Source organism: Ciconia boyciana, chromosome 16 (genome assembly GCF_034638445.1).
Source record: "Ciconia boyciana chromosome 16, ASM3463844v1, whole genome shotgun sequence".
Taxonomy (NCBI): Eukaryota; Metazoa; Chordata; class Aves; order Ciconiiformes; family Ciconiidae; genus Ciconia; species Ciconia boyciana.
The window spans coordinates 10215926-10240662 of record NC_132949.1 but is presented as its reverse complement, the minus strand read 5'-3'; the positions used below and the strand labels follow the sequence as shown (position 1 = coordinate 10240662).

Below are 24737 nucleotides of genomic sequence, written 5' to 3'. Positions count from 1 at the left end.
TTAGGCAGGGATGAGGCAAAGTGGGAAAATGAAGAAAAGAAGTTCTTAAAAACAGCATTCTGGAAGCTCATAATCTTAAGTTAAACCCTTAATATCTTATTTCTAGTGCTCAATAGGTTTTTTATTTGTCACTGAAAGTAGGTATTGTTTGCCTAAAATCCCAGAATAATTTGACACAGTAGTTTAAGTAACTAGATCAGCTTTTTCCTCAATGCTTTTATGAATGACTACAAGGTTAGAAGGCATTTCACATCACAGATAAATATTTAGCCACCAGTTCAATAGCAAGCTTTCCACAGTAGTGTCATTTCCTGAGCTTGCCACTAGTTCCCATCCTTACAGTACCTCTTGTTGTGCCAGCAGATGTTTGTAGGACTAAGCGACAAACCAGATTAAGGAAATGACAGGAATGAAGACAAATGACACCACCATTTTGAGGGTGTATTTTTGTAGCCAGATGAGTTCCCGTACCCAGTTTACTACATGAACCACAAAGTGCTGTGCGATCAGAGGGAGAGTCCATGGTGAGACCAGAATAAACACCCGGGAAGAGAAGGGAAGCATAGCAGCTGCGCAAACAGGGCTGCTGAAATGCGAGCCCTGGCCTCCCCTTACAAACACACACCAGACTCCCCTCTATTCCCGTTACCCTGAATAGACAACCTTGCTATAAGCATACAGTCTTGGTATGAAAAGCTTACAAGAACACTATGTGCAATTCACTAGAGCATTTTTAGACTTTGATTAGGGATCATCTTCTGGCTATGGCTTTTGGAAGCTATCTTAAAAATTATTCCTGTATGTGTATTTGCACCAAACTCATCAATCTTGAAATAAAGTTATGCAAATCTTTATCTTATAACCAGACTTTTAAAAAATGCTGAGTTAGGACTACTTTAGATATAGGTAGACAACAGCTACATGAATTACAGGAACACTTACGTTTTCTACACATACATAAAAGCACACCTGCTGCTACCTCCACAGCTGTCGTAATGTCTATCAAAGTTCACAACCAAAGTGCAATCTGTTGAGATAGTTGTGCTCAAATCTTGTCCAAGCTCATAGATGTGAGACCACACTAACATATTGAATCAAAAGTTTCAGGATGTTAAAAGACAAGAAACATTTTCACCTATGAGAATCACCTACTGCAACCTGTACTTTCAGCTGCCTTTTTGGAAAAGAAAAAGAAAGGAAAGACAAGTCATTGGGATATATTCATTATGTTGCACTCTATTATCCACAAGCAGTTTTATCTAATTTGCAATTAAAAACAGCACAAGAAGTATCAGAGCTACTCTGTACAGATTCAGTTTAAGTCATCCCAGATCACAAGATAAACCACAAGATAAACACTACTGTACTATACTCAAAGCCAGGTTGAGTTTATCATATGATAGATTTTTTAAACTACAATAAAATCCTACAATACGATTTTATTTTTTGCTACTGAAGATAGTGCCTCCTGTCTTACTGTTACAGAATGTTTCCATTTGAAAAACAGGTCACTTCAAGAACTGTTTTGAAATGATTGTTTAAACAAAGCTTACAAACACAGATAAAATTCTTCAGCTGGAATGTCTTCTAACGTCTGCAACAAGGTTGACCATCCAAGAATAAGCATATAGGATAACAAAGAAATTTGTGAAAAGAACCATGAATAGTAAGAAAAACTGATTTAAAAGTACCGGAAGCTTTTCCAGTGGTTTAAACACCATTCAACCTTTGTTCTCTCCTTTGCTCTTCCCTCCTCTATTTTGCCCTGGAACAACACAAAAGACTTTGGGGAGTGCAGACATCTGTCAAGAATAACTGACTTGCAGGTGATCCTGGTTGCTCAAACACATATGGATTAGTTGGCCATTTATGACACAAAGGTAAGTTTTAATAATGATGCACATGTTAAGTTGGGTCTGTCAAAAGGCATTCTAAGAAAACTGTAGCCATCATATATAACAGAAGAGCTTCTCCACTCTGGTTTAGTTCCAGGCCCTAAACTTAGCCCATCACTTAAGCTGGCGAGGTTCCTCCCATTTGAAGATTTCATGGATATCCCAAGGATGTTTTACTACTGAGAGTGAAGATAAAGAACAGGAAAACACACTAACTTCAAAAAAGTAGAATAGCCTATCTTGAAAAACAATTACTTCTTTAGTTAGCTTTAAAATATCTAAAAAACATTTTTCTGGCAAAACATACATATATGCAGTTTTTCACTTAATCTGTTAAGAGCCAAAGAACCAGTGTAAGTAGATTAAGTAGCATCGTATCTCCTTACGAGATACCCTGATTTTTCAGTCTCTACCTACTGCATATTCAGAGCATATTCACCAAAGTTTTTTTGCTGATTACAAACACTATATATAATAGTAATCATATAAGAAATAATACTTAACACAGTATCCATGGTCATCTCACTTCAGACCATATCCTCTCTTAAAGCCGGAGAAAGTAAGGTCTTTGTAATACATCTTAAAACATTCACCACATGCACACACTTTTATTTAGCACAAAGCTATTAAAATCAGTAATTGACTGTAGTTGTATAATTTAGGCATTCACATAAATATATTTTAAGCATTCCCATGCTGTCAGGTCACATACCATCTAAGGAACCTGAAGGTGCACAAGTCCATGGAACCTGATGAGATGCATCCATGAGTCCTGAGGCAACTGGCAGATGAAGTTGCTAAGCCACTGTCCACCATATTTGAGAAGTCGTGGCAGTCTGGTGAAGTTCCCACTGACTGGAAAAGGGGAAACCTTACCCCCATTTTTAAAAAGAGGAAAAAGGAAGACCCAAGGAACTACAGGCCAGTCAGTCTCACCTCTATGTCTGGCAAGATCATGGAGCAGATCCTCCTGGGAACTATGCTAAAGCATATGGAAAATAAGGAGGTGATTGGTGACAGCCAACACTGCTTCACTAAGGGCAAATCATGCCTGACAAATTTGATGGCCTAGACATGGATTTGATGGATGGACCACTCAGTGGATAAGGAATTGGCTGGATAGTCGCACTCAAAGAGTTGCAGCCAATGGCTCGATGTCCAAGTGGAGACCAGTGACAAGCAGTGTTCCTCAGGGGCTGGTATTGGGACCGGCACTGTTTAACATCTTTGTTGGCAACACGGACAGTGGGATTGAGTGCACTCTCAGCAAGTTTGCCGATTACACCAAACTGTGTGGTGCAGTCAACACGCTGGAGGGAAGGGATGCCATCCAGAGGGACCTTGACAAGCTTGAGAGGTGGGCCCATGCAAACCTCATAAAGTTCAACAAGGCCAAATACAAGGTCCTCCACATGGGTTGGGGCAATCCCAAGCACAAATGCAGGCTGGGCAGAGAATGGATTGAGAGCAGCCCTGAGGAGAAGGGCTCAGGGGTGTTGGTGGATGAGAAGATCAACATGACCCAGCAACATGCGCTTGCAGCCCAGAAAGCCAACTGTATCCTGGGCTGCATCAAAAGAAGCGTGACCAGCAGGTCGAGGGAGGTGATTCTCCCCCTCTGCTCTGCTCTCGTGAGACCCCACCTGGAGTACAGTGTCCAGCTCTGGGGGCCCCAACATAAGAAGGACGTGGACCTGTTGGAGCGAGTCCAGAGGAGGGCCACAAAGATGTTCAGAGGGCTGGAGCACCTCTCCTATGACGACAAGCTGAGAGAGTTGGGGCTGTTCAGCCTGCAGAAGATTCCAGGGAGACCTTATAGCAGCCTTCCACTACCTGAAGGGGGCCTACAAGAAAGCTGGAGAGGGGCTTTTAACAAGGGCACATAGTGATAGGACAAGGGGTGATGGCTTTAAACTGAAAGAGGGTAGATTTAGATTAGATGTAAGGAAGAAATTCTTCACTACAAGTGTGGTGAGGCACTGGAACAGGTTGCCCAGAGAAGTTGTGGATGCCCCATCCCTGGAAGTGTTCAAGTCAAAGTTGGATGGGGCTTTCAAAAACCTGGTCTAGTGGAAGATGTCCTTGCCCATGGCAGGGGGGTTGAACTAGATGATCTTTAAGGTCCCTCCCAACCCAAACCATTCTACAGTTCTATGATATGATACCTTAAAAAAACATGAATCAGGACTTTGACTACTACAATAACAGTAAAAAAAAGAAAAATGGAAAACAGTAATGCAAGGTAAATCTTACATTCTGGATCCTATGTTCTATTATACAACATCTCAAAATTCTATAAAATACTTGGAGATTTTAAAAACTCAGCTAGCCAAGGCCCTGAGTAACCTCATCCAAAACTGAAGTCAGCCCTGCTTTGAGCAGAAGGTTCGATGAGATGACCTTCAGAGGTCCCTTCCAATCCATGTTAGTTTATGATTTTATAAAATAAAATGGAGAGTGGGAGTGTGTTTGTACACGCATACATACACACAAACACACTTGCCCTCTTTCTTTCTAGATACCCTAGCCAGTCTATAGATAAAACTAAACTGCCTACTGCATGTAAAGCAAGATTACAAACATCACTGAGTGGTAGACTGATTTTGATATCTTAAATACACATCAATTTTACATTTATACACAAGAAGTACAGAAGAAAGTATTGCTTTATGACCTAAGTGAGGTGGCAAAGATGTAAGACTTCTCACACTTATCAGCTCTATCTGATCTCAGAAGTGTCCAATTTATCTGTTGAATCCTCAGCTTCATGAAAACACAATCCTCACTACCCAGACCTTTGACTCCTGTAGTGGTGAAGAATCTCTCTGGAATTATAAAGAGATGAAATATTAATTGCTTCTGCTGAGACATCAGAAAAGAGAGGAAGCAGGCTTGTCCTGAGACAGGTAACCACTCAAACCACAACAAACGTTCAGGTTCACCATTCCTCTCTAACCCACATTTCATTTACACATCTCAAACTGAAACTCCACTACTCCTACCTTCGGAATTCCTCCTTTGATGCGTTTTCCCTTCTGCCATCCACTGATCAGTATTTTCAGCAGTGACTTAAAAGAATATGCTTAACATGACATATTGTTGAAACTCATTCAGGATGCCTCGATTTAAAAGCCAAAAAAACATGTCATAAACAGACACAGGACATGAAAATTTCTTGAAAAAGTAATGACAAGTACCATCACACTTACAGTAGTATTTCACACTATTAAATCTTTCTTACAGAAAAGCGATCATGCCTTATAAAAGTTACATTTCGAATTTACTCCTATTTTACCACAAGATGAAAAAGAGGAAAGAGAAGCAACTTGAACAAGATTTGATAGATCCACAGTTCTAAGGAAACCAACTGGGACAGTAAAGCCACATTACAAACACAAAACAAAAAAATTTCTGTGTTTTTACAGCCACTGTTTGCCTTCCACTATAAACCTATGCAGAAAATTTCCTTATTTTCACAGTACTTCAGTCAGAAACCTACACTCAGTATTGTCAAGAACCCAGCTAACTATTTTGCTTAGAGTAATTCTTCTATGTGTATATTCTTTACGTATCATTGGAACAACAGCGTAAACAATTTTTATAGATTTAGTTCTGACATTTGAACATATTCAAGTTCAGCAATTCCCATAGACCCATAGGTGCTGAAAAACTTACTCGGCTATTTTGACAAAAGCATAGCCATTGCTCTTGTCATGTTCTTGGCACAAGTAAGAACATGTTGTTTCAGAATCATTACCATTCACTATTCCGCAAAATTTACTGGAAAATACTAATGACAATGTTCTGCTCTACAGAAGTCAGATATTCAAAAGCATATGTTGATATATGCTACCCAAAATATATCATCCATGCATATTATAACATTACAAAAGGAAATTTTAAAGTCTACTTTTCTCTTGACTTTTCTTCAGCATCAAGTGCTAGTCTAATGGGAGGTTTTGGAGGAAACACATTAGTATGGGCTGAATCACACTATATTCAAGTACTATGCACCAGAATAATCATTCTACCAGCAATTTTATGTAGTAAGCGCACCTCAAAACATCATGCATTTGCAGTATTAGTTTACTTCCCCAAGAATAAGTCATTAAATAATATAAATATTTTTAGTGTGCATTTATAAAGGCACAAGAACTAGGCTGAACAGGCTGACAAGATGGTGCTCAAATGCCACAGAAGGGCACAGCTCCTTACTGAAATGAGCTACTGCAGTTGCAGATTCTTCTGCTGATCCTGTAGACTGGAGGAAAACATAACTGATTATACTGAAGACCAAGTCCTCTTCCCTTTTCACTGGGATGACATTGACAATAGAAAAATCTGAGAGCCCTGAAGGGCACTTCACTGAGAACTAGTGTCACTAGTCACACTTCTTCTGTGAGCCAAACTGAGTCATTTACATGAATGACTGCTTGGTAGTCAAAGAAAAATTTGAAAGGTCCAGAGCAAAGAGAGAACACAGAAAGACATGGGAAGTGGCATTTTCATTTTGAGAGAGCTTCAACAAATGATCTTCTCTGCTTTATTTAAAAAAATAAAAAGCTATCTGTGCAACATTTGGCAAAAAATATGTTGTTAATAAGGTAATGTTGAATTTTTATACTTCAAAAGCAACAAAATATTTAAGAGCAGCAGTTTCTTACAGCAGGTGAAGTAGCTCATTAAAAAACCTGAATGTTGAGTGTAATGACCTAATTAGGGGAATTTCTCCATAGAGAGAGGCTGTTCTAATGTAGGTTGATGGGAAAACCCAGCTGGCTTGAATACTGTCAGATCAAGACCTAAACACTTATGAAAGTGTGTGGTTAAAGAAAAAAAAAAAACAGAATCAGAAGACTGGCAGTTTCTGTCCTTCTGACAAACATATATTGAATACAACCATACTAATTTCACAGTTTCTCAGTTAAAAACTTTCCAGGATTACTCATACTTAGTAACTACAAAACAAATTCAGAACTGCCAATTCTATTCTGTTGAACTTCAGTTACTGAAAGTACTCCACGCTTATTTCATCTTTGTTAAGAGAAGAAAATAATTAAGAGGCATCATATATCAGCTTAAGTAGTATCAAAAGCCAAAGCAAGAGATCAAATTATTCGGTAATGAAATATATTTAAATAAATGACATAGTATCTGATCTTGATCACTCATTTTTTAGAAGGCACTAACACAACACACTACATAGTCCAGTGTTTTTACCCATCATTTTTAAGTGCATCAATAATCTGCAAGAACACCTTCCAGTATGCGGGATATGTTAAATTTGTTCCCTAAGAAAACACGTTCCAAGAAACGCATTCAGGATGGAAGCATCCTTGATGCTGCAACTGCTACTAGAATGTTGTTTTTATTTTAGCCCTTTGAGTTTTAAATAAGATGTGAGGAACTTTTTCATTAACAAAAACTGCAGAAAGTTAATAAATTCTGAACAAGCTTGAGCAATACCTATTAGCATTTTGGCTTGTTGTTTCTTGCTGCCCTTCCGAGAACTACGTACAGACTCTCAACAGTGAAATAATCCACTCCACACACTTTATTAATGTTAACATAACACAATAAAAAACTTTAGGTAATTAAGTTTAATGTGCTGTTCAACAAAGTAACATGGAATTTCATACTACAACTTACAGTAATTCTTTATAGTTCACAGTACCCTCACAGCAAAATCAAAATGGACCAAAAACTGCCCCAGTATTGTTAAGCAAGAGCTTGATTTTCTTCTTGCTGGTCACCCTGAAAAGTAACACAATTATAATAGTTACAATGTGGCATTCAGATATCTAAATATGAAACATGTTTGCATTGTTTCACAAAGTATGTCTAGGCAACTACATTCCCCTAATATGATCTTCTAACTTTGAAACAATGGAAAATATTACAGTAATTCCATTTGTGCTTTTGTATGTGCAATACATATAATCAGACCAACATCTTATGTTTTTATGACGTACATACATAGGTTTCACTATAGTGAAATACAGATCAACATTTAGCATTACAGTAAATTATTGAATTAAAATGTCTTAGACTAACCACTCAATTTTCTGTAAGGTAAAGCCATGTTACACATTCACTTTCAAGTTACATTAGTGAAATAACCAGAGATTGTGGTTTGTCATGGGGGGGGGGGGATAGGGGTGTGTGTTTTTTTTAATTAAAAACAAACTGTGAACACTAAAGACAAAAAACAATACATGCAAAATCTTTTAGTTCAATTAAGAATTGTTATTTTATACTTTGGCCAGACTTAGAGAGTCTGAACACAGACTAGTCAAAGCATCAAAAAATCAGTTTGTTGGTAGAGCACAGGAAGCTGTCCTACTAAGCAGCTTATTTTATCTTCTTTTTTTTCTCCTTTTTCTTTTAAATGTAATTTAAATTTTACTTTCCTGCTTGCTAAGAAACTCCTCAGCTGTTCACACTGGTGTCATGGTAAGTATTCAGCATTAACAGCTTGCTGGAGATTTCCTCAAGACTGTTTATTTTCTTTCCAAGTCAGGGAATTACACTTTACAACTGCCTTGTCTGGACAGTAATTGTACAACTTTTCAGACAACAGATTAGTTAAGATAAAAAGAAGCTCTGCAATATGGACTCCTGCAAGATCCCGTGATTGTGGGAAAAGTTATGTAGCAAAAATGGCTATAAAAGGAGTTGCCACTACCATTTTAGGAGAGACAGGAACTGAAGCTGAAGCCTACCTTCAAAGTAGGGGCTTTCCCAACTGATCATTTACTAATGACTGACACCAACTCGTCCTACAGGTTTTAGTCTTCCTCACCAAACTGCTGTGACACTTTTGAGTATTTATTTTGTATTTGTATTCTGTTTCGTTTCTTAGTGAATCAAGGCAAAAAAAGATACATTCCATAATCAAATCCCAGGAAAGTCAGTTCTATTAATGAGACAGATTCTCATTATAAAGGTCCAGGTAAAGGAGTTTTTGAATCTCTGTCACTCAAATATTGCAGAAGTAGAAGAATCCCAAATCCCCCAAAGCTTCCTCAAAAAACCCTATTCAACTACTTTGACTCATCATTGTTCAATCTTAACGTCAGAGTAAATAACAAACATTGAAGAAAAAAAACCAATAAATTGTTTATTATCTGCTTTGACAGTTTTGCACTTGTTACACATAAACCAGAAAAATAATTTGAATCTAGCTTGGTTAGTATTTGAAATGTTAAAGTTGGAAGTTAATAACAGAAGAAGCATTAGAGAAGAACTGAATGTATTCAGGAACCTAACTGGACATGGTTCATTAACACTTCCCTTTGGCTATGCCCTGCTAATAATACTTTAAATCAGACTTCCATACATTATTTTCTTCCTGTGTTATTTCAACATTCCAACTCTTCACAAAAACCAGAACTCAAAAAACCACACCATTTCACCTGGCAAGAATCTTGAAAACCCTGCTACTTGACTCCCTCACTGCTTCTCCATCAACTTAATTCTCTACAACAGCAGCAACCTCTGAAAGCTAATATAATCAGGCAAGACTCCATAAACAAGACAGAAACCAAACATTAAAGCCACTGATGAAGCAGGTGAGTTTAAGTGTTCTTGCTCCATTATCTTTGATATTTCCAGTTCCTTAACAGTTAGTGTTTAGCCAACGTAAAACTAGATTAGATAGTAAAAGGCCTAGAACACAGCAGCTGCTTTATGACTATTAATTCGGAATTTGTTAATAAAGCCTCTTTGCAAGACCTTGTTCTTTCCCTGGCCCTTATCTAGTAGCACAGAATGAAAAGACGTACTCTGTAAGGCCCAAAACAATAAGAGCAACAGGAAAACATGACACCCAAATGCCTGGAAAGCAGGAAATACCTGCCTTCATCTCCACCCTTCAATAGGAAGTGCAGTACCACACCTTTAAAAACAAGAAGAAAAAAAAAAAAGGTATACATTAACATAACCACTGTTCCTTTCCAAAGGAAAACCACTGTTTTCTACAACAATAAAGAATTTTGCCCACCCATCTGAAAACACAGAGTTAATAATTGAGTTTAGTCTTACTTTTAAGACCGAAGTTCAGCTACCAACATGACTTTGGGCAAATCACTTGACCACTGTATGGATTTCCCACAGCTAATAAGAATCCCTCAATAACATCATCACTCTACCTCACTGCTCTACTGTGAATGAAAAACAAACCACAAAGCATTACCAGTGATGTGGTGTTCAGACACTGAAACACAGACCAATTATTTTCCTCATAGAGAGGCTATACAACCACTCCTGGTGGGTAAATATTCCCTAGAAAAACATAGTATGCCCTAGGATGTCTGTCCCATAAAACTCTTCTTATTTTTGAATCTCTTTATTCTTAGCCACCTGTCATTTCTTAGCTTTATAGAATTACCACTGCATATATGCCTGATCATTTGTCCAGCATCCTCACACAGATATAATGAGACTGTAACAAAGCATCATATACCTTACCTTTTAGGGTAACAGAAACTTTTTCTCATACCAAACAACTTTCCACAACATTTCTCACACCTCAGAAGGCTGAAATAAGAAATCAATTAAGAACAAACCCTCTGTCTCACCTGTATCAAATCAGTCCCAGGAATTCAATTATTGCTTCACTCCAACTAAAATTATATTCCCAGAGAAAAATGCTATTTTGAAGAATGTACTTGAATTTGTCAGCTTCATCAGCACTGGCATTTATTTTCTCCTGACCTAGCTTCCAAGAATTCTTCTGTGCCACAGAATTGCTTTCAGAACCCCAACTTGTTCACCTACTAAAATCAAAGTAAGAAGAATTAGGAAAGTCACAAGCAAAACCACAGTGGAAAACGAGATTCAGACAAACATGCTACATGCGTTACATACTTCACCATATTAGCGAGGGGTTTGGACACACCATGCAATGCCAATGTAATGTCCTAGGTTCTCAGTGTCCCCCTGCACACATTAAAAGATACATTTTTTTAAAGATCAGATAACTAAGACATGGACGAAATTACAATTATTCAGTAACACTGTTGTAGATAATTGAAACCTAAAAAAGAGTAATGGACAAGCATACCTATTTGAGGCTCCTCTGATCTCAACTGTGAATGCCTCAGTTACTGATGACACTGCAGTAAAAGAAATCAGCAGTCGACTGATGGTGTGGTTGCCTCGTTGAGCACGGCACTATTTTTAGATAGGTTAACACGTCACTTTGTATGTAATATCACTCAGTCAACAATGAAACATTTTTCTTTTGAGAAAGGTTAAAGCACGCGCAACCGCACTTGCCTGGAGACTGTACTACTGTAAAAATCTAACTACTTACTAAAGCGACTAGGATACATGTAAAGTACTAGGTATTTTCTTGTTCCACTCATGAATCTTGTATACAATTAAGGAAGGCAGTCACTGAACAAGCAGGTTTGCTGCGTGTACTCTAAGTCTTACAACTTTTCCAAAATCTCTCTCAGATTCTTGCCTCAGAAGGACTGAACCAATCATTATGTACCGAGATGTTTTTAGATAACGAATCAGAGCATGAATGACATGAGTTTCTAAAAAACAAAATTAAAAGTGATAATAAAATCAATGCAAAATATTTTCAGATGCAAAACATGCAAAAAAACATAGTATCACTAACGTGTCATCTGTCTCTGTTGACAAGCAGTCATGTGGCATCTCTCTCTCTTCTTTCACAGTCACAATTCTCACATCTCCAAGTTCAGAACAAGCAGATTCTTTAGACAACTGGTCATCATTGTCATACCTGCAAATACAACCCAAATTGTCAATTGAAACATTTCTTCTACAAAAAAGTTTTGTTTCTATTTCGTCTAGACTAGTATTATGTGCTCAACAATGCAAACAACAGAACAAATACCTAAGCTGTTCTACAAAGGATATCCAAAAATCTTCCATTTTAATAAAATTAGCTGTATATTTTCTTCTTTCTTATACAACTTCCGCCCCATTCTTTTTAAGTCAGCTACGGTCTTAAGTGTCAGCTGGTCAAGAAAAACATTTCATCCGCCCTTCACATATAAAGAGTATACTACTAACGTTCCATCAGCTGCTATTAAAGAAGTGCTGCCTGACAATGCTCTTTCTTCTTTCACAGTAATTCTTCTCACACCCTCAGGGAGGGGACAGATCGGAGCTTTTGACAATGGGTCATAGCTGTCATACCTAGAAAGAAAACACACAGTTGGTATGAACGCCCAGAATAATTTACTTGGTATTAGGAAACAGAGTATTGTGACAGTCTACTCACAAGTCCAGTAAAAACCCTGCAACTTCTGCATCATTTCTGAAGTCCAACTTCTCCTTAAGTGTCAACCATCGGTCAATATGATTTCCCACGTAAATCCTTGTTTTCCCCCTTCTTCTATCAAGACTTTGCTTTCTCTTTTTCTTTTCTAGAAAAGACAACACTGGGGGCCTTCCACATCTCTTTGCCGGTACTGACATTGTAAGCCTAGAAATAAAGGAAAGACTATTTAGTGAGACGTAGCTCACTAGTAAACAGATTATATCTCGGTGTTCTGAATCACCACAGCACAAACCGATTGCCAAACGCCGTGAGCCTTTCACTTCTATGAAGGTAGGAGCCTAAACCGCTGTAACTGAAAGCGGCTCACAGCAGACGCAGTACCCGCCGCCCGAAGAGCTGAGGGCCCGCCGGCCGATGTGGCGCGCAGCCCCGCACGGACGGCTCCCAGCCGCGCCCCCCCGGGCTGAAGGAAGGCGCGGCGGCACCTGTCCCCCCGCCCGCCGAGGGCTCCGCCCGCTCCCGCCCCGTCTCTCCCTGGAGGCGGCTGGGAACGCGGCCGTTTCCAGTCAGGCGACGGGCCGCCGGGCAGCCCCGCCTCACGCCGCCCCTGAGGGAAACGCCCCCTCCCCGCCGCGTCCCGAGCCTCCAGCCCCTCCCGCTGCCCCCACCCCGGGCCCCCACCCCGGGCCCCCGCCGTGGCAGCAGCCCGCCGCCCCCCTCCGCCCGGGGAAGGCGCCGGGTTACTCACCCGCCGGGACACTCACCCGCCGCCCCACAGCCCCGCCACCACCGCGCGACACCGGCACGCCCGGCGGAGATAAACATGGGGCACGTGACCGACGGGGGGCGGCGCGCGCTGATGACGCGCCGCTCACGTGAGGGAGGGCGGGCCCCTCCGACGCGGGGGGGTGGGGGGGGCGAGCGAGGCGGAGGCTGGGTGGGAGCGCCGGCCGCGCCGCTCGGTCGACCGGGGCGAAGGGGCCGCGCCGCTCCCGGCCGTTCCCCGGGCAGAAGGGGGGACTCGGCTAAACGCGGCTCCGGCCACATCGTGCGCGGCGCATCCGCCGCCAGCTGCTGATGGAGAGCTGATGGGGTTAACGTGCACCGCCGGCCCGAGCGGGCTTTGCCCTCCAGTGCCTCGCAACTGGACTTGGCCGCGTACCTCCGCAACGAGAGCCGCGGTGTTGGAGGTTAGCCCTGTCTCCGCAAGAAAAGGCCTCGGTTAATGCTGCTTCGTGTGCTGCAAGATGTAAGCCAGGCTTGTTTTGTAAAGGTCAAGTACCAGTTCTAAGGAAGCTGGTTCAAAGCCTTTTGTAAATGTTAAAACATGCAGTTAACTACAATCGCATCTACTGAAAGAACCTATGAGGCTACGGAGGTAAAAACGGGTATGGCAGTCGCTGAACCTGAGAGAAGGCATGTAATGCAATGTATTTTTTAATATTCATTTAATAACCTCAGTAAATGTGTTACGAACAATAAAAAATACAGTTTTTCCAAGCCAATTCCCAGTATGAATTGCAAAAATACTGTACTATTACTTTACCTTCTGAAAGGCCAGGTTCAGAGACAAAACTAGAATCTTCCTCTGAAGAGCAGAAAATGTCTGAAATTTGACTTACCTGTTGAAAGGGAAATACTAAGTAAGTGACACAAGGAAAAAGAAAATGAAACACAAATTTGGAATCCATGTTGTCACAATGTGTTACAGCGATGACACTGTACGCAGCGTGTACTCCACCAGTTTCTTAGCGCTTCCACGCACTTCTGCTTACATATACTGTGTTTTTAAATACATGACTAAACACAGCCCAAGTTAGCTAGCAATATTTATGGATAATTTTATCTAAACAACGAAAGGCACAATCATACCTGCTAATTTATTTTTTATTATTTCTACTGTCAGTTTTGGTAGACTCACAGTAACAAGTCAAGTTCACTCAAGAACTAGTAGACAACTGAAGGCTTATGGAGACATTTATTTGCATCTGCTGAATCAGCTGAATAACTTGGCGGAAACAAAATATTTTGTTTGGTTTTTGTCCAACATTTATTTACATAACTTGAAAATAAAGAACTGAAGAAAAAAAAAACATTGTGTCCTTAAATATATTTCACTATCTTTTATCATGTACAACAGTACGTGAACAGATTTTCATGATGCATTTTAGTGAGTTAATAGAGAAGTAAGTTTTGAAAGAATTATCATAGCATAACTACGGGTTCTCTCAAAATAGCACAAATTCTCAGTGATACATGTATATAAAGATAATCCCTTGTATTTTACCCTTTTCATATAAAATATGAGACAATTCCTCCTCTATCACCATTATTTCTGTAAAATACATCCTTGGTCATACTGTTTCCAAGTAAATATGACTATTTAAGAGGCTTTTCATACTTAGTTTTTCTGATTGCCTTCACAAATGTAGTTATCATCTGTATAAGTAGATTCACATTCCAAATAATGGAACTGTGTTAACCACTAAAAGCTGTTGTGTGCTTATAAGTTCCTGCTTATCTTGAAATCACAAAGCTGCTGGGAGAAGCAAGGGGGTACTAACAACATTTACTTCTATCAAGTAATTTTGAAACAAAAGCAAATATGCAGCGACTCACCTTTTATGCTAAGTTAGTAAGCTAAGCAAGCCACTGCTGTTATGCATGCTTGTAAAGTTAAAAATAGCATTTAAAAACAAAGGTGCATGTCTGTGTTCTCAATAATGAATTAATAGATAAGAAAAAAATCAAAGCTTTTAAGTTAACGTGTCTTGCCATATTTGTGGGTTTTTTCTGTTCCTCTCATTAAGGAGGTCTGCTAGCCAGTATTAATTTCTCCTGCTTCAGCTGATCCTGGCTGTGTGACAGACACAGCAAGGGAATGCTTTTAATCCCACCAATTTTTATATTAATGTTGATTTTACCACTTGGATATCCATGTCAGTAAGGTTAATATTTTGCCCCTGAACTGTTTCGCACAAGTCCTTTAGTAAACATGCATTCCTGGTACAATGAAGTGTATGTTATAAAGCAGCAGCAGCTGCCACTTAGGAATGAAATTTCAAAGCCAATACCCCAGGCTCAGCAAAGGTTAAGGTTCATTTTCCTCCACAGCAATGCAAAGAAATGTAACTGAGGGCACCAGGTGCAGCACACTGCCTCCTCCTGAACCGCAACTGCAGCCACGCAGGAAAGAATTTCAGAGGTTTATATAGTTCATAGCAGTCTCTCCACTGCATTACTTCAACTCACTCTCTCCTCTTAACATCAACTTCTCACTGAAAATCCTGGCTATACTATCACCTTTCTGCTGATAAATATTTTACTACGCTTCGTTAGTTTCTAGAGCAAACATCTTATCTTTGAGTTCCTGCATACTTAGCTTCCAAATGTAAGCATAGCAATAATATACCTTACAAACTTGTGAAGCCTACTGTCTCCTAAAGCATGTAATTTTCAACATAAAATGCCCTGTGTTGCTACAAGAGCAATCAGTAAACCCAGGAATATACTTAAATGCCCCATTTATTTCATGTTTTGTATATATTTGCGAGATGGGATTGAGAAACTGCTCCCTGGAAATGCTAATGCAAACGTCTTCATATAGTAAGTAATTTATGTAACAGAATAAAAACCACACAGAGACCAAGTTTATCGAGCTAAGTAGCCTGTTTCCAGAATGCATGGGAATGCTTGATCCTTTACCTGGTAAATTCTCCCAGTTTCCGGTTATCAGTGATGTAAGGACTTTGAAGACAAGAGGGTGAATCCAAACCATTACATTAAGTAAGCAGGCATGGAAAGACCTATAGTGCATGAACTGAATCCCTTTTAGACCCCACTTAATATTTTGGGCTTCGTAATATCCTACTGCAGTGATTCTTCACTTTTCTTTTTGAGCCATTTGTTACAAAAGTGTTATTCCTAGACAAAAAGTGATTTATGACACTAGCACAGTCTTATTTCCAGGTTCCAGTGCAATACTGGTACTCCATTAAAAAATACAGCACAGCAGTGATATTAATTAACCCCCCACAAGGACCAGCTCTCTCATCATCAATAGCTTTAACTGGTCTGTTTCCCTTCTACCCTGAAACAGTACCAATGGCAACTACTTAATAAAGAGAACTAAGAATAAAGTTGAAAACCACAAGGTTTATCACCACACAATTCATTCCAGCAAGAGTCTTTGCTTGCATTACAATCCTTAATGCTTTCAGAACAACCCGATTTATTAAGAACAGTATACAAAAGATAGATTGACACAAAGGTTTAAGGTGCAGAATTTCAGAAAGCATGCTCATTTTCACAATTGAGCTCCCAGTCATTTGGGCCTTTATGATACAAACCAGGAACTACTATATTCTAAGAGGCCTTAAGAAAAATTAGCTGTACAGAAGTCTAGCAAGACCTGCATTCTCATTGCACCTTGATCCGTGTAAACTAAGTAATACAAAAGTAGAACTGCTTACATTTATCGATCACTGCTTAGGATGATCCGTCACATTTGAATTCTTTAGCAGGAGCTTCGTATCTTCAGTATTTCATCTAAGTTATAATCATATCTGCAAAGAATTATTAATAATTTTTTTAATATTAAAAAGCAACTAAATTATGCTGTGTGGTACCTAACATGCAATAAAAACTTTCATGCAGAAAACATTAAGTTAAAAAAAATGTTGTAAAGAATAGTCAAACAAGCAGAGTAATCAAACTAATATGCTAGTGCATTTTCACTAGAGAGAAACAGCATCTCTAACAATACATTTGCTTCATGTTTCCTATTTTTACTTTCTCCCCCTCATCATCTGCTTCTGTTCTGCTTTTTCTTCCAAAAAGCATCCACCTCGTTTAGCTTCACTCACCCTATCACGGAACTCAGACTGAATAGAAACAAAATTCCCAATGCCAAAGCCAAAAAAGCACTACCTATTCATAAAAGGCCTTCTAAAAATAACTCCCATTTTTCTTAGAATAATTTTAGATCTTTAAGGGAAACAGTCCATATTGATTCAATGCTTTGCTACATACACCCCCTAAACAAAGGCAGATGAGGTTTTTGGCCATCAGTACCTTCGGATGGTACCTCTGCCTTCAGTGCTGCCATTTTTGCCAAATCTTCCCCCCTTCTTTTGGTAGCCAGCACTGAATCCCACAAGAATGAGATACAGTAGTGTGGAGAAAGAGGATGAATTACAGAACACACAAGAATTTCAGCTACTTTCAGTATTCTTCAGCAAGACAAAGAACTACTCCTTCCAGTCATGGAAGTCACCTAAGCAATGCTCAAATGGATTGCTCTTTCTCTAGGAAAACTCAGAATACAAGAGCTCCGTAGGAGTCAGCAACACCCGCAGCACAGCTCCTCACGGGTCCCCATCCTCCGTGGGAGGCTGCAGCTGATAAGCACTGCTGATCCAGCGACACAGAAGGCTCTGAAGCAGCTCCGGTCACCAGGACCGGGAACTACGAGAGCCCCGGCTTGGGGGGGGGGGGGGGCAGTCTGGGCCTAAGGAATCCCTTCTGTCAGGACAAGCATCATCAGTTCATGTATCTGCAAGCAGCTAAAGGACAGGCACACCTTTTTGCTGGTTTTATAACAGTTCTGACTAAATGTAAAAGCACTATTTAGTGCACCAAGGGAATACTTCCACGTTTTAATGCTGACACACTGCCAGTTTGATAGAGTAGAATCCCACTTGTGTCAAAACATGAGCAGAGATTACTTGGTTAACTCTGCTAGTAACATTTAGCTGGAAACCTACTCCAAGTGTCACTGAACTACCACTTGTGGTGAAAAATTTAAGACAGCAAGACGGTTTGCTTTGCTTAAGAAGACCTGCATGAAAATAAAAACATGCTGGGGAGAAAATCCTCACAAGGACGCTCAGCGGGGCCTGAGGAGGCCGCAGCTCCGCCGGTGGAGCCCCCCGAACCCCACAGGGCGGCAGCCTCGCATTGAGGCCCGCTCCCCAGACCCCACGGGCCCCGCCGACACCCCGGCGGGGCAGTAAGGAAAGCCCCGGGACGGGACGGGACGGGACGGCCCCCGCAGCACCCACCTCCGGGCCGGCGCTTCCCGCGCTCCCGGGCAAAGGCCGCCCCTGCCACGTGACCCGGGAGCAGGCGCAAGGCTGATGACGCCACAGAGCCGCTCTCCCCCAACCGCCGCCTGGGGTGGGAGGGGCCGTTCGCCTGGCAGGGCTGAGGCGGCGGCGAACGGCGCAGGCGGGCGGGCTTGCCGGGCCGGGCCCTGCCCCACCGAGGCTGTGCTGCGGGGACTGCGGGCGCTCCCTCAGAGCGGAGGCTTCTCTGTGCTCGACGGGCAGCGGTGTCCGTCCCCGAAACGGATCTCCCCAACAGGGCTCCTCACTCCAAGGGGAGTAGGATCGGCGGGGGAACAGCAGAGATGCCACAGCAGGCAGGGCAGAAATGACTGACGTGAATTTTTGCAGGCGTTATATAAGAAATATACCGATCTGCCAAGATAATTCAGCAATAGTGGTGTATGTTCCTACTCTGTGTCCCAATTCACTCAATGAGGCAGATGGGAAGAGGCCTTCAATTACTACAAAAAGTATTATGAGAAATAAAACGGAGCATGTGTGCAAAGTTGATGTGGAGAGTGACACAGTTTTCCTCACTGACAGCATGAGCTGAGTCAGAACTGAATCCAGCAATGGACTGTAATGATAGAACGAGTGGGAAATAGAGAATGCTCTTCATTTAAATGCATGACGATGAGGAGAGCCACTTCAATGCCAGAACCCACAAGAGAGAATGAGGAGAGCAGAGGAAACGTGGGAAACAAAACTTGAGAAGATAAAATACAAAAAGGTACTGGGAAGTGGCAACACTATAATTTGGCTCCTGAGGCAAGTCCCTGGAGGGCCAAAAAGCTCATGACAGACTTTATCATTTTGTCACTCATTTCTCTACAGCAACCATAGTAAACTTTATAAGTATTATTACAGTCAGTGCATGTGCTAAAGAAAACTTCTGGACCCACCTTCTGCTTATAACCCTGAGGCCTCTGGATGTCAGCTTGAGGAGAACGAGCCCCATGCAGTGCAGGGAGGAGTTTGAGCTAGGTAAGATGTCCTCACAGGGGCACTCAGACCTCACTCCTTGTGTGAGCCAGCACAGGCAGGATGCAGGAACAACCATAAAACCACGGATGAAACACAAAGAGTAAATCTATTTTTGTTACCTCGCGGACCAGGGGATCCCCGAAGCAGCACCCAGGCAGAGGCACACAAGCGGGAATGCTGGCACCACAGAGCTCGGTCCTTGCTAGAGGACCACCGACCCTGCTGGTTTCGCCTGTATATCAGGGATTCGCACAGGCATATTTTACCACTGTGCCTTGATTGTTCCCACAGCAGGGCAGGAATCTCAAGCATGTTCGATAGGGTGCCTCTGAGTCTATCACAGGCCTATGTCATCTAAACACAGATGTTCTACTTGTCAAGCACACCAGAGTAAGCAAGGGTTGGTACGATGTGTGTGGTTTTCTACACCCCAGCTGCAAGTCATTTGAGTGTGTTTACAATCCTCCTTGCCAATCTTCCCGTTATTTTCCCCCACTCCCCATCCTTGTGCCTTCAAGGTCAGTGGGCACCTTGGCAAGGCAGGAGTATGAAGGGAACACGCCACTACCTGGAGACTAGTCCGTCCCTGACACTGTCCGTCTCTGCAGGGGTCCCAGGGCCTGGCTGAGGGCCGGCGGGGGTTGGAGAACTGGAGAAGGCGGAAAAAAAATATGGAACGCTTCACGAATTTGCGTGTCATCCTTGCGCAGGGGCCATGCTAATCTTCTCTGTATCGTTCCAATTTTAGTATATGTGCTGCCGAAGCGAGCACAAATGTGAGTTCTACTCGCCAGCTATTTCTAGCCCCGAGATTTGGACTCTGTCAGGATAGGGCGAGCCGTCCCGTCGGGCAGGCTGGTGCTGGCTGCTTGAGCAGGCCGTGCGCGGTGTCCCCACCTCAGGCCGTGCCGAGGCTGTTGCGGGGGACGGCAGACGGAGGGGGCAAAGGTGCCGCCGGCGCCCTTCGCTGTATGCAAATACGCGCAAAGCACTCTGGGGCGGGAGGCGGCCCGCGCGCCCCGTGGCGGCGGCGAGCGGCGCAGCCCGTACGCTGTGGCGATGCCCGGGAAGGGTGGCCTCGTCACGGGTCCGTTTCTTAAAGATAATTTTGGGAGGGCTTTAAGGGCAGCAGTATCCAGTTCTTCGCAGCTAGTAATATCACTGTTTTCTGTGGTAGTTTTTACTTAAATTAGTTTAATAGCAATGAACTGTGGCAATATACTGGTAATTTAAATGGTTTGCTGTTATTCCAAGCACGTTTCAAGCCCACAGGAGCTATAATAGGGGACCCCTTACTTGTAGGGAACGCCGAGAGGGAACATGCTCTTACCTGCGCCGGGGAGGGGCTGCCGGTTCCCTCTGGGGCGGGTGGGCGCGGTCGCGGCGCGGCCGGAGCTGCGGCCGTGCGGGTGGGACGGGCGCGGCGGCTCCGCGGGGGAGGCAGGGCGGCGCAGCCCGTGCTCCGGCCGGGCGGGAGGGGGTGCGGACAGGAGCAGCGGAGGGGTGCTGGGCCCGTGACCCAGGCGCCAACAGGTCGGAACCACCCTGTGGTAGGTCGTCGTTATTTAACCCCACGGAGAGCGGTCCCGTTCGGCGCCGTCTCTGCCCGGTTCGCTGGCAGTCCGGTGGCACAGGAACCGACGTCTCCGCCTTCGCTGTTGTTTTTTTATGGGTGTGGGGTTGGTCGGTGTTGCGAATACAGTTACTTTTCCTAAATCGTCTTGACAACATGTAGTGTAGTGACTGTGAGTAAAGGAAGGACAGCATACATCACGGTATGATGCCTACAACCTTTTCTTCTAGCGTTATTTGATTATTTAATAGAATCATAGAATCACAGAATAGTTTGGGTTGGAAGGGATCTCTAAAGGTCATCTAGTCCCACCCCCCTGCCATAAGCAGGGACATCTTCAAGTAGACTGGGTTGCTCAAAGCCCTGTCCAACCTCACCTTGAATGTTTCCAGGGATGGGGCATCTACCACCTCTCTGGACAACCTGTGCGTGTGTTTCACCACACTCATTGTAAAAAATTTCTTCCTTATATCTAGTCTAAAACTACCCTCTTTAATTTAAAACTATTCCCCCTTGTCTTATCTCAACAGGCCCTGCTAAAAAGTTTGTCCTCATCTTTCTTATCAGCCCCCTTTAAGTACTGGAAGGCTGCAGTAAGGTTTCCCCAGAGCCTTCTCTTCTCCAGGCTGAACAACCCCAACTCTCTCAGCCTGTCCTCATAGCAGAGGTGCTCCAGCCCTCTGATCATCTTTGTGTCCCTCCTCTGGGCCCGCTCCAACAGGTCCATGTCTTTAATTATGCATAAAAAGGTGATTGCATACGTTTGTAGTTTTTCCACGTCTCGCCTGTTTGAATGAAATGTTCTGTTACTTTTACACTGGTCAATTAATACTAAGAGAGGAAACAATCTGGCAAACTAAAACAATAGCTGTGACAATGGTCCCTGCTTCTTCTCAAATATAGCAAGCAAATACCCAGCCCAAAATGCAAGAAAGCAAAACGAGTATACAGATGTGAAATAAAAGGCAGTGCACACGGTACTGAGAGTCTATATTCAAGCTTTAAATCACATTATCTGAGAAACAGCGATCTTGTTTAACGCTACGGTGCTTCTAAATGTGCATTATTTTCAGGGCTGTGAAATGCTGCGATAAATGAACAGTGGAATTCTTACATAGGATTAATACGTGCGGAATACATGGAAGAGAAGCGAAGCAGGTGCTGTATTTATAATGCAAAAAGAATACTTTCATCCTTTTTCCTTTTGGATTCCCTCAATAGGAGCGGGCCGGAGGCCGTTGTCAGCGGTTCCATGGTGTAATGGTTAGCACTCTGGACTCTGAATCCAGCGATCCGAGTTCAAATCTCGGTGGAACCTGAAAGTTTTGTCTATGGGCAGATGCCTTTACTGCTCATTGTCGTGGAAAATGAGTTTAAGGGAAACTTAGTGTTTTTCACGGGCTTTTGGAATGCCGTAAACTCCTGACTATGCAGTGCTACCTGAAAAACGTATTTAAAGTAAAAGAGAAAAAGAAACAAACCGCAGAATTTTCCTGATTAATTTTTTTCCCGTATTTATTATTTATTGTAGCTGGGTTAGCACATTCTTACACGAATTATCTGAACAATTTCAGACATTCCTTAGTATACTGAAACGTAAGTCATTCTTTTTATTTCTGCGCTGTGAACAAGCTATGTGGAAACACAACTCTCAATTCTCCGTTAGAAAAGCACGAGGCAGTCTGCCGAGCCCCGGCGCACCTGTGAGGATTCGGTTTGCGTATTCGAAAGATGTTCTGCCCTTCGTGTTTGCTTTCAGGTTGCATCTTTGCGATCGTTATACCACGAAGACAACGAATGTTGCAGAAAGGCAAAATAAATACGAATATTTAGGTTGCATTACACCCCTGGCCACTTTTAAGACGCGGAAGAGAAAGGGCAATAGGAATTTTTACAGTGGGATTTCTTTGCTGCAGATTTATTCCCCGGCCTCGCGGAAGCGAGTGCCGCCATGCGGTTCTATGGTGTAATGGTTAGCACTCTGGACTTTGAATCCAGCGATCCGAGTTCAAATCTCGGTAGAACCTGCTTTTTTTTTTTTTTTCCCTCGAAAGACTTCGCTTTTTCCTTGCCCGTGGCCGCCCCTCGCGGGACATTGCCCCACCTCCAGCGCGCTGGGACCGCCGCTCGTGGCAAGGCCAGCCCCTGTGCGTGCCTATAGAAGAGCTACATAAAGGCACGCAGTTTTGCACGGACAGCATATATAGCGATGCCTGACAGGGAAAAACAAACTGCAATGTCAAAGCGCAGCAGGGTACATACCAGAATGGGGTAAAACCCACGGAGCTGAATGCCAAGATTTTCCTTGACCTGAACTGTATCACGCTATTCCTAGTTTTCTTAAATTGAATGAACAGCTATACATTTGACAAAAAAATCAAATAAGACCCTAATTTTTAAATAGTTCTTACTACAATTTAATTAGCTCTTTCATTATATTTTACTGTTGTTTTGTATGTATCTTAAGTCTTTCTGAGAAAAAAAGAAGTCGTTCACGCTGAGGGAAATCTGATTTTCAGTAGATAAATGTGCAGAATTTGGACATTATTTTTCAGGTGCACCCAACTATTCACATTGAAGATAGGGACAGAAATGCAACGATGTCAGGGTGGGTGTAATCTCACAAATTTAACTCTGCACAATTTAAACAGATATTACCTCTGCTTTGCTGATACAAAGCCTTGTTATTTATTTTTCATTTCAAGAGTAGCTAAGGATATCTCAACAGCTCAGCTCCCCTTCTCAAAACCTGTCCTTACTCATAATTTGTTTACACAGCAACAGGAACATCTGTTCTGTGCAAAACTGAAGATCAGCTCCTCCTCCTCTTCCTCTGACCAGGTAACCACTCCTTACTGACCCTTGAAAAAAATGCAGACCACCTTCAGGTCATTATTATTTTGTGGAAGCTAGGGTCCTAACTGTTTATGGGAATTGCTCCAGAAAGACATTGCTCCAGAAAGACATGAAGGTGCTGGAGCCTGTCCAAAGAAGAGCAAGGAGGCTGGTGAAGGGTGTAGAGAACAAGTCCTGTGAGGAGCAGCTGAGGGAACTGGGGTTGTTCAGCCTGGAGAAAAGGAGGCTGAGGGGAGACCTTATTGCTCTCTACAACTACCTGAAAGGAGGTTGTAGAGAGGTGAGGGTCGGTCTCTTCTCCCAGGTAACAAGTGATAGGACAAGAGGAAATGGCCTCAAGTTGCGCCAGAGGAGGTTTAGACTGGATATTATGAAATTTTACTTCACTGAAAGGGTTGTCAAGCATTGGAACAGGCTGCCCAGGGAAGTGGTTGAGTTGCCATCCCTGGAAGTATTTAAAAGACATGTAGCTGTGGTGCTTAGGGACATGGTATAGTGGTGGTCTTGGTAGTGTAAGGTTTACGGTTGGACTTGATGATCTTAAAGGTCTTTTCCAACCTATACGATTCTGTGAATTTACGGAAATGTTTGCTAAATTCGTTAAAGAAATGTTTGCACAACCTATTGATGAAAAAAATATCTCCCTCTTCTATGTTGGGGCCAATTTTCATCCTTTCCCCAACCGCATGTGTAAGTATCAGGCTACAGACAAACAAGTATCTTTACTGTTCCTTGTGCATCAGTGTTTTAAATAACTGTATATAGTAAACTTTGGCATAACTAGTCAACCCCCATAGATTGGCTTCATCCAGCAACGCCATTCCTCCCAGGTGAGAGAGCTTTAAAGCCACTAGATGCTTGTCTGCCTTGCAACGATTCAATATGTTATTTCACAATTCTAGAGAGCAAATTACCATTTCCTACTGGTATCCAGCAGCTCCCTCCTTCCATTTACCACAGTTCGAAGTGTAGCTGTAATCCAGAATACTCATAAATAGCTGATATGGTATTACGGTTACAGACTTACTAGGTATTCATGCTAAATTCACCAGACAAGCATG

The 24737-nt window shown here is 42.3% G+C and overlaps 1 protein-coding gene, 1 long non-coding RNA gene and 3 other non-coding genes across 5 annotated transcripts; 2 read left to right on the top strand and 3 right to left on the bottom strand.

Annotated features, from left to right (window-relative positions):
• Window positions 1-11081: 11081 nt before the first annotated feature.
• LOC140660483 (zinc finger protein 692-like) lies at window positions 11082-12984 on the bottom strand. The gene is made up of 5 exons (XM_072881400.1): window positions 12921-12984; window positions 12157-12360; window positions 11946-12071; window positions 11527-11652; window positions 11082-11440 (listed from the first exon to the last, which is right to left on the bottom strand). Exons 2-5 carry the CDS (start codon window positions 12351-12353, stop codon window positions 11353-11355), a joined length of 537 nt encoding a protein of 178 aa, XP_072737501.1. The 5' UTR covers window positions 12354-12360; window positions 12921-12984; the 3' UTR covers window positions 11082-11352.
• Window positions 12985-13551: 567 nt separating this feature from the next.
• Window positions 13552-20170, bottom strand: LOC140660484 (uncharacterized). The gene is made up of 4 exons (XR_012045417.1): window positions 19816-20170; window positions 19166-19283; window positions 16629-16721; window positions 13552-13778 (listed from the first exon to the last, which is right to left on the bottom strand). It is a non-coding gene; the product is annotated as an uncharacterized lncRNA (long non-coding RNA).
• LOC140660646 (U6 spliceosomal RNA) lies at window positions 19913-20019 on the bottom strand. The gene has a single exon (XR_012045444.1). It is a non-coding gene; the product is annotated as a U6 spliceosomal RNA (small nuclear RNA).
• Window positions 20171-22066: 1896 nt separating the features above from the next.
• Window positions 22067-22138, top strand: TRNAQ-CUG (transfer RNA glutamine (anticodon CUG)). Its single transcript has one exon. It is a non-coding gene; the product is annotated as a tRNA-Gln (tRNA).
• A 637-nt stretch (window positions 22139-22775) lies between these two features.
• Window positions 22776-22847, top strand: TRNAQ-UUG (transfer RNA glutamine (anticodon UUG)). The gene has a single exon. It is a non-coding gene; the product is annotated as a tRNA-Gln (tRNA).
• The last annotated feature ends 1890 nt before the right edge of the window (window positions 22848-24737 follow it).

What these genes read in the sequence shown, in the direction of transcription:
- LOC140660483 (XM_072881400.1), bottom strand. Translation starts at nt 12,353, where the DNA reads ATGTCAGTACCGGCAAAGAGATGTGGAAGGCCCCCAGTGTTGTCTTTT. An exon ending in GCAGGGTTTTTACTGGACTT is followed by an intron (nt 12,072 to 12,156) that starts GTGAGTAGACTG and finishes TTTTCTTTCTAG; the next exon opens with GTATGACAGCTATGACCCAT. An exon ending in TCAACAGAGACAGATGACAC is followed by an intron (nt 11,441 to 11,526) that starts GTTAGTGATACT and finishes TTTGTTTTTTAG; the next exon opens with AAACTCATGTCATTCATGCT.